Source organism: Eschrichtius robustus, chromosome 16 (assembly GCF_028021215.1).
Source record: "Eschrichtius robustus isolate mEscRob2 chromosome 16, mEscRob2.pri, whole genome shotgun sequence".
In the NCBI taxonomy this organism is placed as follows: Eukaryota; Metazoa; Chordata; class Mammalia; order Artiodactyla; family Eschrichtiidae; genus Eschrichtius; species Eschrichtius robustus.
The window spans coordinates 14,013,336-14,030,601 of NC_090839.1; the positions used below are offsets into that span (position 1 = coordinate 14,013,336).

The 17,266-nt window shown below is 49.1% G+C and overlaps 1 protein-coding gene across 16 annotated transcripts in view; it reads left to right on the top strand.

Annotated features, from left to right (window-relative positions):
- ZMYND8 (zinc finger MYND-type containing 8) overlaps positions 1-16,686 on the top strand; it is a 130,453-nt gene extending 113,767 nt beyond the window's left edge. For 12 of the 16 annotated variants that reach the window (XM_068565303.1, XM_068565306.1, XM_068565313.1 and 9 more), the window contains 7 exons: positions 1,758-1,838; positions 3,663-3,741; positions 5,693-5,932; positions 7,855-8,012; positions 9,171-9,237; positions 13,133-13,216; positions 15,094-16,686. In XM_068565303.1, coding sequence (XP_068421404.1) covers positions 1,758-1,838; positions 3,663-3,741; positions 5,693-5,932; positions 7,855-8,012; positions 9,171-9,237; positions 13,133-13,216; positions 15,094-15,233 — 849 coding nt within the window. In that variant the 3' untranslated portion in view covers positions 15,234-16,686. The remainder of the gene's footprint in view (positions 1-1,757; positions 1,839-3,662; positions 3,742-5,692; positions 5,933-7,854; positions 8,013-9,170; positions 9,238-13,132; positions 13,217-15,093) is intronic. The other 4 variants (XM_068565312.1, XM_068565314.1, XM_068565316.1 and 1 more) reach the window with 1 other exon arrangement.
- The last annotated feature ends 580 nt before the right edge of the window (positions 16,687-17,266 follow it).

Genomic DNA, 17,266 nt, shown 5'->3' on the forward strand with positions numbered 1-17,266 from the left:
ACTATGGCATTAGTAAAGTATTGAATTTCATCCACTTTCTGAAGTTTTCTTGTAAAGCAATTTTGTTTTAATATTTTAAATGGATGTGGGTAAGGAGGCCCATACAGAGTGACTGACCATAAAGCACAAAGTGTTTTTGCTGGCAGTGTCCCCCCTGTGGCACCTGCAACAAGCTGGGGGCGGAAATCTCAACAGATACTTTATACATTTTCCTCCCATTTTGGGGTGAATTGGGGGTTACTCTTTTGGGGGTTGGGAGCAGTTTTGCAATTACTTGTTCAAGTGAATTAATTTTTCTGTGAAAATGAGACAAACAGGTATTTCTTTAGGAACCACACTGAATTGTGGTTCAGCACCTCCCCACTCCTCGGCAGGTACTGAACCACAGTCTTCTTGTGGTTTTCTCATTTCATCCTTGTGCATACTCTACAAGGGGGGCACTGTTATTATCCTTGTTTTATACATGAGGAAACCGAGGCTCAGAGTTGTGGATGGGAAGATGTAATGGTGGGAACAGATCTCGGGCATCAGATGTGAAGGTGCTGTTTGTCCTGCCTTTTTACTGAATTGGAAGAAACTGTAAAGCACAGGGGGTCCTCGGCAGCAGCCAGGCCAGATCTGAGACCTCGTTTCGTCTCCTGTCCCCTCCTCTTCCTCCTGTGATGTGGGAGGTCAGTGGACAAGTGGGAGATAGAAGAGAAGCCCACCCTGCAAACACATTCCGTCAGCAGCCACCTGGGTGCCTGCTGCGTGGACGTGAGCTGCTGCCACAGACTTGCTGATGCCTTCAGGGGTCAAATAGTTAAAGAAAAGGAAGATGGGAAACAAACTGGAAAGGCAGTGGATGCCCCGACCAAAAGCATTAAAATAGCAAACCAGCTAGATCTACACAATGGACCATATTATTCATCCCTAAAAAGGAATACGGCACAGAGAAATCTTGAAAACTTTCTGCTAAGTCGAAGGCAGTCACAAAGGATCAAATATTGTGTGAGTCCACGTATATGAAATAATCTAGATTGGATCTAGAGACAAGAAAGCAGATTTGTGGTTATCAGAGGCTGGGGGGGTGATGGGGTTATTGGGGGGGGGAAGGCTCAGGGGGAGCAGAGTTTCTTTTTGGGGTAATGAAGAGGTTCTGAAATTGATTGTGGTCATGGATGTTCAACACCGAATGGACTAAAAGCCATTAAATTGTACATAGTAAATGGGTAAATTGTATGGTATATGAATATCTCAATAAAATGATAGTTTTTTAAAGGAGAAACAATTTTAAAAAACCAACAGCAACAAAACAATCTCTCCCTCAAGCCCACTATGCTGGCCAAACCATCTTGGGGCCAAATTCAGTCTCCCCACTTTAACCTGTGGCTATAAATTCGCTTTATGGCTATGAACTACTCCCATGATATGGGACAGGGAACTTGTGGGTGATTCCTACCCTGTCTGGTTCATACCAGGCTCTCCACCTTGGCACTAGGGACATTTGGGGCTGGATAACTTTGTTGCAGGGGCTGTTCTGAGCTCGGTAGGGCGTTTTGAGTATCCCTAGCTTCCACCTCCTCAGTGCCATCAGCACCCCTCTCCCCCTCCCCACCCCCAGCCATGACAACCAAAAATGCTAAGTGTCCCAGGATGGACAAAATCACCCCCAGCGGAGAAACCGCTGCTTTATGCAGATAGATTTTAGATGTATGTCATCTAGAAAAAGCCTCAGGGAAGCGATCACCTGAATCATTTCTGTTTTTATCTTTCAGATGATGGATGCAATAAAAGGCACCATGACGGAAATATATAACGACCTTTCTAAAAACACTACTGGAAGCACAATAGCCGAGGTCAGAGATGACACATTCATTCCCAATTTGCTAAGAGTGTCTTATGGGCTGCTGTAGGGGCACCGTGAAGAAGCTTCTCTGGAAATCCCTCTCGGGTCCTGTCTCTGGTCACCAGGCTCGCTCTGCTGATGGGGGTTGGTGGTGAGGGTATTTCTTCACTTTGCTAGGAAGCTGGTGCTCTGGAGACACACCCTGCTCTGTGCCATCACTTCACTTCTACTCCAACAGCCAAAACCAGAGCTTGAGTTGTTCTCCCACTGGTGAGACTGGACAATAGTGCTTTTGACCCCACGTAAAATTGGCTCCTTCATCTTCTCCCAAAGTTTGGCCTTTTTTATACAAGTGATCCTTGTTGTCCACGAATGTGTATCCCCAGCCTCCTTAATTTAGGTGATTGCTTAGAGAAGAGCGTGCTTAAAACGTTGAAATGTCCACTTAGGAAGTGACCATTTATTTAAAAAAAAAAAAAAAAAAGCCTCCCTGAATTTCCCTCCTAGGCTAATTCCCTGCAAGCCAGATGCAAACAGGTCACCGCGGGAAATGACAATGGCAGGACTTCTAGAGGTCATTGAAAGTCATGATGGAAAACTGGGGGGAGTCACATGCAGAGCCATTGACCTGTGAGGACCTGGCAGGGTGAGGCTGGCACCCAGACGAAGAGGAAAAAATCTCCAGGAAGGTGTCCCTATAGGCCTTCAACAGAGAACCGCGTGAATGTAAAGGTTTAAGGGAGGTCCCAAGAGAAATGGTGAATCTCCTTGGGTATTTTTGCTGATGTGACCCTCTTTATGATTGCGCTGGGATGTCAAACAAGAAGGGGAAATGTTGTCTTAGAAAAACCTCCCCATCCTCACCCCCACCTGCTACCATACTTCATTCCTTTTTGTTCATTTTAACTGGCGTGGAGTTGAAAGTGTGGATCCCTAATGTCTCACCTGAAACCTTGGGTCCAGATATGTGCCAGAATTTTCCAGATTTTAATGAGGTAATATGCAGCCCCCTCCCACAATTAGATACAATGTTTTCTGCAGTGAAACAGTACAGTTGTTCCCACTGTGTTTGATAAATCAGGATTTCTCAACTTGGCGCTACTGACGTTTGTGCCAGATGATTCGCTGTGGTGAGGGCCGTTCTGTCCATCTGGGACGTTTAGCAGCATCCCTGGCCTCTACCCCCGGGATGCCAGAACAACCTATAACGTCCCCAGGCACTGCAGTGTCATGGAGGGAGGGAGGGGGGCAAAAATCATCCCAGCTGAGAACCATCGTGATTATTCAGCACTGCCAACAGCCTTGTATCAGTTCACATTGGGTTTACATCTTCCTCCCTCCAAATGAATTGGGCCCCAAATTTACTCCTACCCCCCAAAATACCCTATGGTTTCCAGGAATGTTAAGCTTTGGACTTTGAAGAGAATGATCATGCACCCCCCCTGCCCAAAATCTTAGGTAAGAGATACAATAAAGCTTGTTTTTATTTGTTGTTGTTTCATTTTTTAGACCAAAATCCTCATCAAACCTTTGACATACTATTGATTATGAAAACCTGGTCTTCTTTTCTTACTTTAAGTGGCTTTTCCTAGAGCATTTCTTGGAACAGACAGCCGACTCATATTTGGCTTTTTGAAGCAGAAGTTCTCCCGGATTTGGGTTAACCCACTGGCGCCCACCTCTCTGACTGCCGCTGTGGGGAGGCCAGCACAGGCTGCCCGCTCTTTGCCTCAGCACATGACGTTAACCCTGTAGTGAGAGCTGGAGCTTCCGAGCCCTGTTGGTAAAAGGCACCCGGATGCACTTTGTAAAAAGTCTTTCTCTCGCCTTACAGATTCGCAGGCTGAGGATTGAGATAGAGAAGCTCCAGTGGCTGCACCAGCAGGAGCTCTCAGAAATGAAACACAACTTGGGTAAGTCCTGCTGACTTGGTCTGCACTGAGGAAGGTTCTGGATGTGAGCTTCTTGGCACCTCTGGCGTTCGGCCCAGATGTGAATTGAATCCAAAGTAGGGCAGGGGGATGCACCACTGGTGGGGAGACCACAGCATCCTGGAGAGTCTGACCTGGAGAAACCAGATAATGAAGGCTGGAGCTGGAGGGAACCCTCCTTTCCTCTTTTCAGAATACCAACGTCAGCAACAAAGTCATCACAACAGCCTTGGTAGCAGCTCCTGCTTATGAGCTCTGACCTTGTTCCAGCAACCGGCTGAAGTTTTCATGAATTAGCTAATTCTCACAGAGACCCTTCTGATGAAAAGGGGTCTGTTATTTCCAGCAGAAACTGAGGCACAGGCACGTGCAAAGTCACACAGCTGTAGTTCACGTCTGGGCGCTGTGGCTCCAGACTTTCCTCCTCGTAACCACTGAATGTCAGGCATCTTAAGGTCTTGGATACTTCCTGTGTGCCCCACGTCATGGAGAGAGCGTTGGTCCATGGATTGTAGATAGATTGATGTTTCGCTTACTGCTCTGTGGGGATATTGTAAAAGGGTCTCCCCCCTAAAGGCAGAGCAGTTTCTTTCAGACCCTTGAGTGGTATCAGCCTCAGAGTCAGAACGCTGGCAACTGGGAGGTTCTGTTAGGGAGGCAGACCCAGGGGTGCCCACCTGGTTGCAGGTGATACTTGTTTAAATCACACAAACTCCAGTCCTTCGGAAGCCACCAGGAAAGCTCCGCCCCCGCCCTGCTCCTTCCGGAAGTTTATTGGAATGTTGTCACTTCTTCCTGTTTCTCTTGTAAAGTCAAGGAATCTATTTTGATGCAGAATCGTTTCATTTAAAAATATTGGCCACACATTTGAAAAAAATACATGTTGAAGGCAGTTGGGAGTGTTGGAAATGTTGTGTCTGGATACAAGTGCTTTTTATCTTTACCAGGGGTTAATTTTCTTTATTGGTGTTTTTTTGGAGGGTGTTTTTTTGTTTTTTTTTTTTTAATTTCAGGAAGAGGATTTTAAGGAATCGAGGAACCGTTTATTTTTCTTTTATTCCAGTGTGCAGGTTGCTCCCAGGTGTTGCACTTGTTGTCTGATGTAAAATTGAGAGAAATCTCAGTAGCGTGGGCAGTTTGATCGTTGTTTCATTAGCCTAATGATCAGTCACGATGCCCTGTCTGGTAGATTAGAGCCACACACCAAGAAGACAGCATGTCCAAGTTGTAGCCCCAGCTCTGCCCTTATCAGCTCTGTGCCTCTGTTTCCTCATCTGTGAAAGGGGTATTATAGTAATGCTTCCCTCATAGGATTAGTAGTATAAAAGGATTAAAGGAGTTCATGTTTATAAAGTGCTTACAACAGTGCCTACAGATAGTAGGTGCTTTGTAAGTATTTGATAGAAAAAAAGGCTTATACTAATGATAACATTCAAAGTGAGTTTAGTGGAAATCGTTTCAAGGGTTTATTTGAGGTCTTCCTGCAGAATCCCCATGGGGCCCCCTTATCTGCATCCTTGGCACCTGACGTTCATTATCACAAGCAGCTCTGTTGGTCAGCGTGAGGGATGCTCATCTTACAGATGTAGACACTGGGGCTCGGGGAGGCTGGGTGACTCACCCAGGGGGTATCACACAGCCAGGGCATCTCCAAGACAGGATCCACACCCGAGTCTGTTGGAATCCATGTTCTGACCTGGTGTGAATGACCCCACGTCCTGAGCCGGTGGACGTCGGGTGATGAAGCCGCATCCGCTCCTCTCCCCTCCCCCTCCTCCCTTCCCCCTCCCTCCCTCCCCTCCCCTCCTCCCCTCCCCCCTCCCCTCCTCCCCTCCCCCCTCCCCTCCTCCCCTCCCCCCTCCCCTCCTCCCCTCCCCCCTCCCCTCCTCCCCTCCCCTCCCCCTCCTCCTCCTCCCCTCCCCTCCCCTGGCAGAGCTGACCATGGCTGAGATGCGGCAGAGCCTGGAGCAGGAGCGGGACCGGCTCATCGCCGAGGTGAAGAAGCAGCTGGAGCTGGAGAAGCAGCAGGCGGTGGACGAGACCAAGAAGAAGCAGTGGTGCGCCAACTGCAAGAAGGAGGCCATCTTCTATTGCTGCTGGAACACCAGCTACTGTGACTACCCCTGCCAGCAGGCCCACTGGCCGGAGCACATGAAGTCCTGCACCCAGTCAGGTAGGGCCCCGGGGGCACCGCCTGGCCCAGGCTGCGGAGGGCGGGCTCTTGGCTCCCCCTGGACCACAGGGCCCTCGCCATGCTCGCTCACCACCTGTGTGACTCTTACACACGAGAGAGCAGCACACAGGCGTGGAGCCGAGACCCCAGACACAGGTGTTTCGAACCTCTGCTCTCCTTGGCCACAGTGTTCGCCACGGTGCGGGGCTTGTGATGATCACTTTAGTTTCATGTGAGTTGCCGTGGTTGGTTCTCCACCGGGGGCAGTTTTTGTCTCTGTCCCCTCTCCAAAGACCCTGGCAATGACTGCAGACGTTTGTGGTTGTCATAACCGAGGGGGGTGCCGCTGGCATCGAGAGGGCAGGGGCCAGGGATGCTGCTAAATAAACACCCTGCCAGATGCACAGGACGGCCCCCCACAGTGGAGCCCATCCTGGACTCATAGCGTTAAATAAGCGATCCCAGTGCTCACGTGAAGGAAAAAGCGTTGGTTTGGAACTGATCGGTCTTTGAAATCTCTCTATATAAATTTATTTATTTATTTATTTTATTTTTAGCTGCGTTGGGTCTTCGTTGCCACGCGCGGGCTTTTCTCTAGTTGCGGCGAGCGGGGGCTACTCTTCATTGCAGTGCGAGGGCTTCTCATTGCGGTGGCTCTTCTTGTTGCAGAGCACGGGCTCTGGGCGCGCAGGCTTCAGTAGTTGTGGCACGCGGGCTCCAGAGCGCAGGCTCAGTAGCTGTGGCACACGGGTTTAGTTGCTCCGCGGCATGTGGGATCTTCCCGGACCAGGGCTCGAACCCGTGTCCCCTGCATGGGCAGGCGGATTCTTAACCACTGTGCCACCAGAGAAGTCCCCTGAAATCTCTTTCTAATACAGAGCAAGCAGATGCCAGGCTAGGAGACTCCAGCAGGAAACACTGTGTAGTTAGAATTTATTAATAATATTTATTAGTGGTTATTTTACAGTTAGCATTTATTTATGGCTAATATTAGATTTCTATGCTTAGAAATAAAAGTCTCCATTTCAAATAATTTATTTAAATACAAATAACAGGGCTTCCCTGGTGGCACAATGGTTAAGAATCCGCCTGCCAATGCAGGGGACACGGGTTTGAGACCTGGTTCAGGAAGATCCCACATGCCGCGGAGCAGCTGGGCCCATGTGCCACAACTACTGAGCCTGCGCTCTAGAGCCCGCGAGCCACAGCTGCTGGGACCCGCGCACCTGGAGCCCGTGCTCCGCAACGAGAGAGGCCACTGCAACGAGAAGCCCGCGCACTGCAACGAGGAGTAGCCCCCGCTCGCCGCAACTAGAGAAAAGCCCATGTGCAGCAGCGAAGACCCAGCGCACCCAAAAATAAATGAAATAAATACAAGTAACATAAATAATATGATAAGGGAGTATATCTACGGATCGGCAAGGTTTTCAAAGGTGATACACGAATGACCCAAATTTGAGAAGCTCTGGAGCCAGGGTTGGTAAGCTTTTTTTAATGAAGGTCCGGAGAGTAAATATTTCAGGATTTGTGGCCCGGGTGGTCTGTCAGAAGCGCTCAGCTCTGCTGTTAATAGGGTAAAACATGGGGTGAAAACTGGTCTAAAATTAGGAACGATGACGTGAGTAATTGGAACAGCAGTTTACAGGGTGTTTGTTTCACGAACATTCTTTTCTCTCCAGAACGATTTAATAAAACTTGAATCACAGACTCTTCGAAATGAACATATTTTCATGCCCAGTCTGGAATTCCTGCGCCTGGAAAGCTTTGGTCCAGCCACCCTGGGCCTGTGCTTGTGCCCTGAGTGGGCCTGGGTGGCAGCTGCGTCCCTTACAGGTGGTGGTTTGCGCAGAACGGGGTACCCCGTGGGCCCGGGAGCCACCACGCTCGGCTTATACTTGGCTTCTGTCCCCTTTCGCCCTCAGCTACCGCGCCTCAGCAGGAAGCAGACGCCGAGGTGAACACGGAAACACTAAACAAGTCATCCCAGGGGGCCTCCTCCAACACGCAGGCAGCCCCCCCGGAAACCAGCACCTCGAAAGAGAAGGAGACGCCAGCCGAGAAAAGCAAGGACGGTGGCTCGGTGAGTCTCCATCCCACATGCCTTTGGGCCACGCAGAGTCTCAGACCCATCCCCGTGCCCGCCACCCCGGCGGGTCCTGTGCTGTAGGGAGGTTTGTCTGTCTTCAGGCTGCAGGTGGGGGTGACAGTCTTAGCAGGGCTCCTTTTCTTTCACAAGGTGCGTGTTTAGGGCAGCGTTGTCCCCAAACCTTCTGAGATGATGGGAATGTTCAGTATCTGCTCTGCCCAGTGTGGGAGCCACTAGCCGCATGTAGCTGTTGAGCACTTGAACCGTGGCTAGTGTGACTGAGGATCTGGATTTTAAATTTTACTGAATTATAATTAATTTAAATACAGGTAGTCACAGGAGGCTGGTGGCTGCTCTGTTGGACACACAGGTTCCACCTCCTACTTGCCCAGCGTGTGGTGTACGTAATTGCACGCAAACGTTACTTTAGGTGGCACCTTGATCATTTTTTACATCTGTAGTCGTCATGTATTTATTTCATGTCTATTAGGAGAAAAGCAAGTCATCCCAGCAGTTAAAACCCTTCTGATTTCATTGATATTATTGCCTAGTAAGAGGTTAAGGGGAAGTAAAAGTGAACTGATAATAATTTGATGTAATATGCAGTCAGCCCTCCGTATCCGTGAGTTTCTCATCCTCGGATGCAGCCAACCGAAATTCCATCCATGTTTGGTTGAATCCATGGATTCGAGATCCTTGGATACAGAGGGCCCACTGTATTCACCGTACTAGGCCTTTTTTGTATAGAAGGAGCAGGAGCATCCCCAGGTTTTGGTATCCTTGGGGGCTCCTGGAACCATCCCACTTCGGGTACTGAGGGACGGCTGTGCTTCCTTTTGGGATGTGGCAGAAATCTGGGGTGGGCGGTAGGTCAGGGAGGGGGGCCGAGGACCAGTGTTCTTGAAGCCGCGGCTCTAGAGTTGAGTGAGGAGCCCCCAGTGCTGTGTTTTGGGGAGGTAGAGCAGAAAAAGGGCACAGGTGCAGGGCCCCCTGGCTGACCTGGCCTCCCCCACCTGAGCACGCCAGGCAGAGGGCACGAGGGTGCTGTAGGGGCCGTGACGAGCGCCCCCATGGATCCCTGGGCTTTCCTGGGGTGGGGGGCTGCATTGGCCCCAGTGCCTTGCCTCCATCTCTCTCTTTTTGTATTTCTAGACCCTCGACCTTTCTGGCTCCAGGGAGACGCCCTCCTCCATTCTCTTAGGCTCCAACCAAGGCTCTGGTATGTTGCCCCCTGGTGGGCAGATGGTGCTCTCACGGTCCACACAGGCAGAGGGGAGCCATGAGGAGAAGCCAGAGGGAGAAGCTGAAGGGTGTAGGGCCGTGATTTTCAAACTGTGGGTCCTTAGGGATGCTTGGGGGTGCCCTGGGTGGGTGAGCGGGGGCGAAGGAGTGGCGGGGCAAGGTGGCTTTCAGGCACTTCTCCAAACGGATCAGGATTTACCTGTACTTGTTTGATTTCTTGGGGTTCCACATCAAAGACATAGGGTTCCGTTGCTGACCTGGGGTGGCGTAGAAGATGCATTTGGGTTGGGCAGTTCTTCTGCCCTCAGAGAAATGACCACAGGAAATGAAACTGTGAAACTATCCCTGAGGTCCCAACGCCTGCATTTAGTGGATGAGGGTACTTGAGCATTCAGAGGAAAAAAGAACATTTTTAGGTAGATGATCTTTCTGTAAAACCCTTTCCACTTGAGGGATAACCTGGTAGGCTGTTTTGGGGGATTATCTGACACTGACTTTTGGTTTTTCCCCTTCTGTGCAGTTTGAGCTGTCCTCTTTTCTAGCCCAAAGGGCCTTTCCCCTGCACCCTCCTAAACCGGTTTGAGGGCATTCCAGAAGGGTTCAAAGAAGGTGTCTTCAGTGAGGACAGTTCTGCTTAATTCAAGGTCCTTCAGCTCTAGGATGTTTCTCTCTGCCGGGTCATTCTCTTCAGCTGAAAACCAAGCATTTTCTTTTAGTCCATAGAGGAAGAAGGGATGTCCTTTGTTAGGGTGGCTGGAGAAAGTTTCCCGAAGGTCTGGAAAGTGGGATTCAGGTTCGGAGTGCACCAGGGGGAGTGGCACGAGCTGACTTCACGAACTTGGCATTAAATACGATTGAACCACCTGTTGAAAAAACTCACTTCTCACTCCCCCTTCAGTCCTCTGGTTACATCTCTGAGAACAAGTTCAGTTTGGTGCTAAGGTATCTTCTTCATCCCTTTGATATCTTCTTCTTCTTTTTTTTTTTTTTTTTTGATATCTGTCTTTTTTAATTTCAGCAGCATGGCACCCACCTAGAATTTTCTACTGCAGTTTGGTTTTCATTATGTTGATTTGTAGAGTTGTCTTCTGTGTATGGCAGGTATTATTGCTTTCCTGCTTTTGGTGATGATATAAGAGTTTCTGTTTGACTTAAGTTGAAAATGAGTTTAAAATAAAAGCACGAACTGAGTGGACGTGTCAAAATTGCAAAGGTGGAGTGAGAAGGGCTCAAGTTGGAAATACTGCTGCAGACGGGGTGCTGTTGAGGTTTTGGAGCAGCAAAGTGGTACAATCCATGCATGTGGGAAGATTAACGGGCCTTGGGAAGATCAGTGATGCCCTGGGAGTATGGAATCTGTTGGGACAGGGAAGCTTGCGTGCAGGAAGGCGGTTGGGAGACCCATCGTATCCCAGTTCTGAGGTGGAGGAGGTGTTACCTAGCCCAGGGGTTGGCAAACTTTCTGTAAAGGACCAGAGAGTAAATATTTTAAGCTTCGAGGGCCACACAGTTTCTGTCAGAACTGCTCGACTGCCGTTGTCGGATGAAAGCAGCCACAGACGACATACAAAGAGATGGGTGGGCCTGTGCTCCCGTGAACCTGTACTTGGAAAAACAGGCACTGGCCTGGATTTGGCCCATGGGCCGTTGTTGGCTGACCTCCCCCTCCTCCTCGACCTGAAGCACCCTGGTGTCCGAGGGGGTAGAAAGGGAAGTTGGAGAGAGGAGGCCAGGAGCCTGGAAGATGCTGGTGACTTGGCGCCGGGGGTGGGGAGTGGGGAGAAGATCATCCCGAGGAGGCTAATGATGAGATGGGGGTGGGGCAGGGAGGGAGGGGGAAAGGTCCCACATTGTCAGCAGCTGGAGGAAAAAGCATTTTTCAGGCAGTGCTGCCGTGTTATCTTGGAGTGTGGGCCGAAGGGAACTGAGCGGGAGGTCACTGGAGGCCAGGTCAGGACAGCGAGCTCAAGGCTTCTCACTTTCCCCTATTTACTCACCAAAGCACCCTGGGTGATGGTTGGCGTCAGAGCAGACAGACTGGCTCGTTTTCTGATTCCTCTTACGTCTAATGGTTTCTGCTAGCGCTCACTGCTTGCTGGCAGTGTAGATGGAATCTTGTGGAGGAACGTGGGCTTTACAAAGGTTTTACAAACACTGAGGTTTCTGAGCTCTTTATAGTCTTCTGGAACTAGGCTGGTTAAGACGAGGGTCTAGTCGGGAGGGGAGGAAGGTTTCGTAGGGGGTAGGAGCTTCCTCGGGGTGGGTGTGGGCCTTTCCTGTTCACTTGTCTCTTCATTTTAAGATTGTAAAGCAATGCATGCATATCCAGTTGACCCTTGAACAACACGGGTTTGAACTGCGCGGGCCCACGTACACGTGGATTTTTTCCCATAGTCAATACGGTTCTACACGATCTGTGGTTCGTTGAATCCGTGGATTTGGATATGGAGGGCCGACCATGAGACTTTTAAGTGTCCATGGAATTTAGTGTCTGTGGTGGGTCCTGGAACCAATCCCCTGTACCATCCCTGACACCAAGGGAAGACTATAGTTAGAGAAAATAAAACTGTACTGGGAAAAACAGTTCCTAGTCCCAGTCTCCATGGCTGTCTTTGGGTACATCTGGCACTTAACCTCCTTATTTGTAAATAATGTAAATAACCTGTTTCCCCATACTTCTATTTCTGGACTTTATCTAGACGTTGCTTGTTGACTTCTGGCTTTAAAGAATGAGAATTCTTTAGAGATGAGAATTGGGGTCTTTTATCACCTCTCTACTCCCCCTCCTCCCAAACGACTTGTGTCACTGTTTGATATGCCTGTGGGTTACCTTGGTCAAGTAAAACACTTACTCCTTAGTTCTTGTTCTATCAGCTGGGGACAGTATCTCTTGCCCCCTCTCTTGGCGCCCATCATCTCCCTCACCTCTCCTACCCCTGTCATATCCAGACTTGCCATCTTCCCACTTTCACTCTCCCATCACCAAGGTGGAGAACATGTATGTGCACCCTCTCCTGTAACTTCAGTTGGGTCTTCTCACTTTCGGCTGTTGGCTGAGCCTAAAAAACTGACATACGATAATCTGTGTTTCCATCATTCTGATCGTGCTGTTTGTTGCAGATGTGTATGTGATTACATTTCCACCTTTGTATGTAGCCTTGCTTTTCCCTGGAGTTTCTGTTTTGTTTTTTTTTTTTAATGTTTCCTTTATCATACCTTCAGTGATTTCCCCCAAATTCTTCACTATGACGGTTATTTTATTGAGACACTTTTCCCATCACACATTTTAGACTCTTACCATCTCAGATATTATTTGTTGGTGTCCTTCCGTCATGGCTGAGGAGTGGCCCACTGATACCTCATCTGTAGCCTCTTCCTCAGTCCTTCTCACCACATGCACCTCCGTCGCCCTCTCTTCCCTGTTCTGTCAATCAGCCTTGGCAGTAGATTAGTGATTACTTGCCCAGAATAATCTGGATTCCTTGGGTGGAGCTTTCCACCTAAATTGTGGTGCTGGTGCCTCCCCTTGCCCTGGATGAATTAAGCTCTTGGCAGAGCTAGTGGTTCCTAGAATTTTGCTTTCAAAATTCTGCGAATTTATGGCTTTACGTAGTTGCTTTTATGTCATTGTACGCCATATTTCCCACCTGTAATGCCGTGCTATGTCCCGTGATCCTGTTCATGGTTTAATATGCATTTTTAAAAGCCTTAGTCTCCTGTGAATGCATTAAGTTGGAAAAGGGGGACATCAACAAAGCAGCCACCCAGCGCTAAGACCAGTAGCCTGTTGCTGAGCAGAGTAGCGAGGCCTTGGGGTTGTGCGGATTTGAGCCCTCTGCCAGACTCTGAGGCTGCCTGTGCTATCTCTTCAGTTAGCAACAGGTGTGACAAGCAACCTGCCTCTATCCCAACCAGCACAGACCACCAGCCGCACCCCAGCTACCCAGCCCAGAAGTGTAAGTATGACCCCGCCTCACGAAAGCTGCCGGGGAGCTTCTCCCGGCGCGCGGAAGGCTCGTTTTGTGTGTGTCTGTGTGTGTTTTTCTTTGTGGGCGTGTCTTCTCCTGTTCTCCTGAGTGATGGGTCTTGCTTTGCCTTGTTTCTTCTTAGCTTTGCCTCTGGTGGCCATCGGAAACCGCAGTAGAAAAAGAGTTTTTTTGGGGGCCACGCCGCTCAGCTTGTGGGATCTTAGCTCCCCGACCAGGGATCGAACCCACACCCTCGGCAGTGAAAGCGTGGAGTCCTAACCACTGGACTGTCAGGGAAGTCCCCGGTCTGGCTTCTTGAAGGGGCCTCATCCTCGCTCTTTTCATAAAAGGTCCTAGACTAACACCCATTGTCCTCTGCAGTGATGGGTCGAATCAACCACCGCCCCATGTCCGGTCCGTGGGAGGAGTCAGGCTCTGCAGTTACTCAGGTGGCCAGCCTCGCTCTGGGATGCAGCTTGTGTGCTGAGCTCAGCCCTGCTCCCGTTTCTTCTAAGTGGCCCAGCTGGTCTCCGCCTTCAGCAGAGCTGGGGGAGACTCAGTGTGACTTGACTGCATTGTTGTAGGATTTTCTCCGTGTGGTGATAACCAGCTGTATCACTGACCTTCCAGAGAACTGACGGTGTAGGCATCACGAATAGGGAAGAACGCTTAAGAAGAGGTGGATTCAGGATCAGTAAGACAGCTCCATCCTGGCCCCCCCCACCCCGGCTCTGCCCACCACAGTACTGCCCCCTTTTGGTCACAGATGCAAGTGACTAAGAAGAGTTCTCTCCTGAATGAATATGTTACTTGGGAGATCCTTTGATCATTCTCTTCACTACTTATCTTGCAGAAACAGACCTCAGGACCACATACATGCCTGCCGTATCACCAGAAAGGTCGCCCCCTAGGCGATGATACGGTCCCTTGCTCCCTCACTCCAATTCTGTCTCTAAGCTTGACAGCCGACTTCTTTCAATCGAATATTATCACCCCACCTCAAGAAGTTAAAAAAGAAATTTTTGTCCCAATCTGTCTGAACTGGGTAAATGATCTAAGATATGATGGGGTCTTAGTGATGTGCTGGTGGGTCTCTTAGAGTCAGCCATCCCGCTGAGCCTGCAGGCTGGGGCCGTCTCACAGTTGGACAGACACCTGACTTGGCTCTTCCTTCAGTGTCCTCATATCTTACTCAGCCACGATGTAGCTCCTTGTGGCGCACGTGTCCTTGAAGCTCCCGTAGGTCTTACTCTGGTTCTTGCATCCTTCAGTGACCCTTAAGCTTGTCCTTACTGGGAGCCAGTGGGTCTTCACCGTTAAGCCCAGCTGGGCTTCACCATTCTGGTGCTCTCTCCTCTGCTTCGGGTGGTTTGGTTATAAGTCTGTTTTCCAAGTTGCCTATAAACTGATTAAAGAAACTCCATTAACGGAAGTAAGTAGATCGAATGCCAAATTTCAGTGCCTTCTTTTAGTGGCCAAGGTAGGACACAAGGGCATGGGGTGCTTGGTGTCTGGTCATGTAGGAGGGGTGCCTGGTCCCAGGTACCACACAAGTAGTGCCTTCCTCGATAACTTCGAACCTGTCCCCACTCATCTTTATTCTCTCTGAGCATGATTCCTTCCTGTTTTCCCAATCAGCTCTGGTTAAATCCTAAAAAAATAAGTTGTGCCCGTGTACGCCACAGACCCACAAGTTCAGGGCAGTAAATGGTGGCAGGATTTTGACCATCTGTGTTGTGTGGAGTCGGGCGGGGAAGGTGGTACCAGGGAGCAGGTGCAGATCGCATAGAGGGATGGTTCCGATCCACTGGAAGTGGGCAGGAATGCTAAAAACCTGCCTTCCGGTTGACTTCCCCCCAACCCAGACCATTCCCGGAGCAGTAAATCCAGTTGCTGGAGCGGCAGTGATGAGAAACGGGGAGTGGCACGCTCTGAGCACAACGCCAGCACCAGTTCGAAGAGCCTCATCCCGAAAGAGTCTCGGCTGGACACCTTCTGGGACTAGGGACACGTTGGGGCACAAGTCACCCATCCCATGGAGGAGAAAAAAAACCAGACACCAGGAAAACCGGAAACAGCAAAGAAATGTGAGACAGGAGAATCGCCACCCTCAGACTGGAGGATGCCAGCCATTCAGACTTGGCCTTTGCACCTGGCACAGAGGGCAGCCCACACTACGTCACGTCCAGCATTAGCCTTGACAGAGGACTGTTCCACCCACATGAAACCTATGCTTTAGATGTAAATAATGTACAATTTGTGGATGTCATTGAGCCTAGAGTACCTTCCCCTTTTTATATTTGTATTGACTTTAACTTATAAAAAAAAAAGAGAGAGAGAAAAACAATAAAAAAAAAAAGAAACACACCCAACAACAAAAAGAATGTTTGGATGTTGGAGAAGGGACGGTCAGCCAGCCCGCCTGTCACAGTGGTATGGAGAGGGCGTGGGGATCACCATGGCACACAGGTCCTTACCCTGGGATGCCCAGGGGAAAGTGAGCTGTTTCCATTCGTATGTCTGTACACAGCACATTGGGATCAGGAATTTCCGGCACAGATTTGGTGCTGTCGTGGGCACATCACATCCAACCATTGGCCCCTTTCAAATGCTGTGTTATCATGTTTTAAAAGGCAAGCTCTCTGGACCAGTAGGATGTGTGGAGGAGCTCGTTTATTTTATGTGATTTCCATGAAGACTCTACTCCTATAAAAGGGAAAAAAAAAAACCAACGTCCTTGTTTACAGAATATCAACTAGAAACAAGCCCTGCTCAGCTCAGTTGCAGAAGGGAAGAACTTAGAAAGCGTTCAAGTCAGAAGCTCTGAAACAAAGAGAGATCTTTTCTTTACTTTGTGGTTCCTTTAAAGACACTCACACCCACTTGGTAAGAGACGGGCCGTGCTTTGCGGAAGTGAGAAGTCAAAGGCAAGACGCACGCGGAGGACATTTCAGTCTGGGATGAAGCATGTATGTATTATTTATATGATGGAATTTTACGTTTTTATGTCAGCATGAAACAAAGGCAGTGTGAGAGGACGCAGGACACCGCCGTGCTGTCTGTTACACTACGTATGCTGTAGTACCATTTTGTATGTTGTGTAAAACAAGAAGCATTGAACAAAGCAAAAAGGTGATGTATGTATATGAGAAAAATTAATTGTACGATATCATTCCAGTACCTTCTGTTGTACATTTTAGTCTCGTTTCCTTTCTCTTCATTGTTGATAAGAGGATGCGAACTGTACAGTTTCCAGCTAGTTACCCATATTAGAGAAGAAATAAAAAGAGTATTAGAAGAAAACAGGAGAGAAAGAACATTTGTGAATTGCAGTTGTCAAAAAAAAAAAATAGCCTAGCTGGCCTTATTTGTGAAGCATAATTGCTTTTAGCATATGGAAGTATTTTTTCACATTTTCTTTGTATAAAATTTGTATTAAACTTAAATATCTTTTTTGATGATGGTGTTTCTTTGTGACTGAGCCAGTGGACTCACACGGTATGCTCTTTTGGGTTCCCCCACCCCCCAGTTTTTTCAGATTCTTCACCTTTTTTTAATTAAACTGTTTTGGAAAAATGGCTTGGTCGTCCTCGATGCAGTTTTCCATTTGGTCAGGATGGCCGTGTCACGTTTGCCCGATCAAACACGGGAGACGGGGCCACGAGAGGTTAGGAACAACATCTCCATGGGTGGCGGGCACATTATAAATAAGGGCCCCTAGTGGGTGCTTTCCTGGGAAGTCCAGTTCCTGGGAATTTACTGACAGAGATGTAGAACAGAAGGGAAATCCTGGAACAACATCTCCATGGGTGGCGGGCACATTATAAATAGGGGCCCCTAGTGGGTGCTTTCCTGGGAAGTCCAGTTCCTGGGAATTTACTGACAGAGATGTAGAACAGAAGGGAAATCCTGGAACAACATCTCCATGGGTGGCGGGCACATTATAAATAAAGGGCCCCTAGTGGGTGCTTTCCTGGGAAGTCCAGTTCCTGGGAATTTACTGACAGAGATGTAGAACAGAAGGGAAATCCTGGGTCA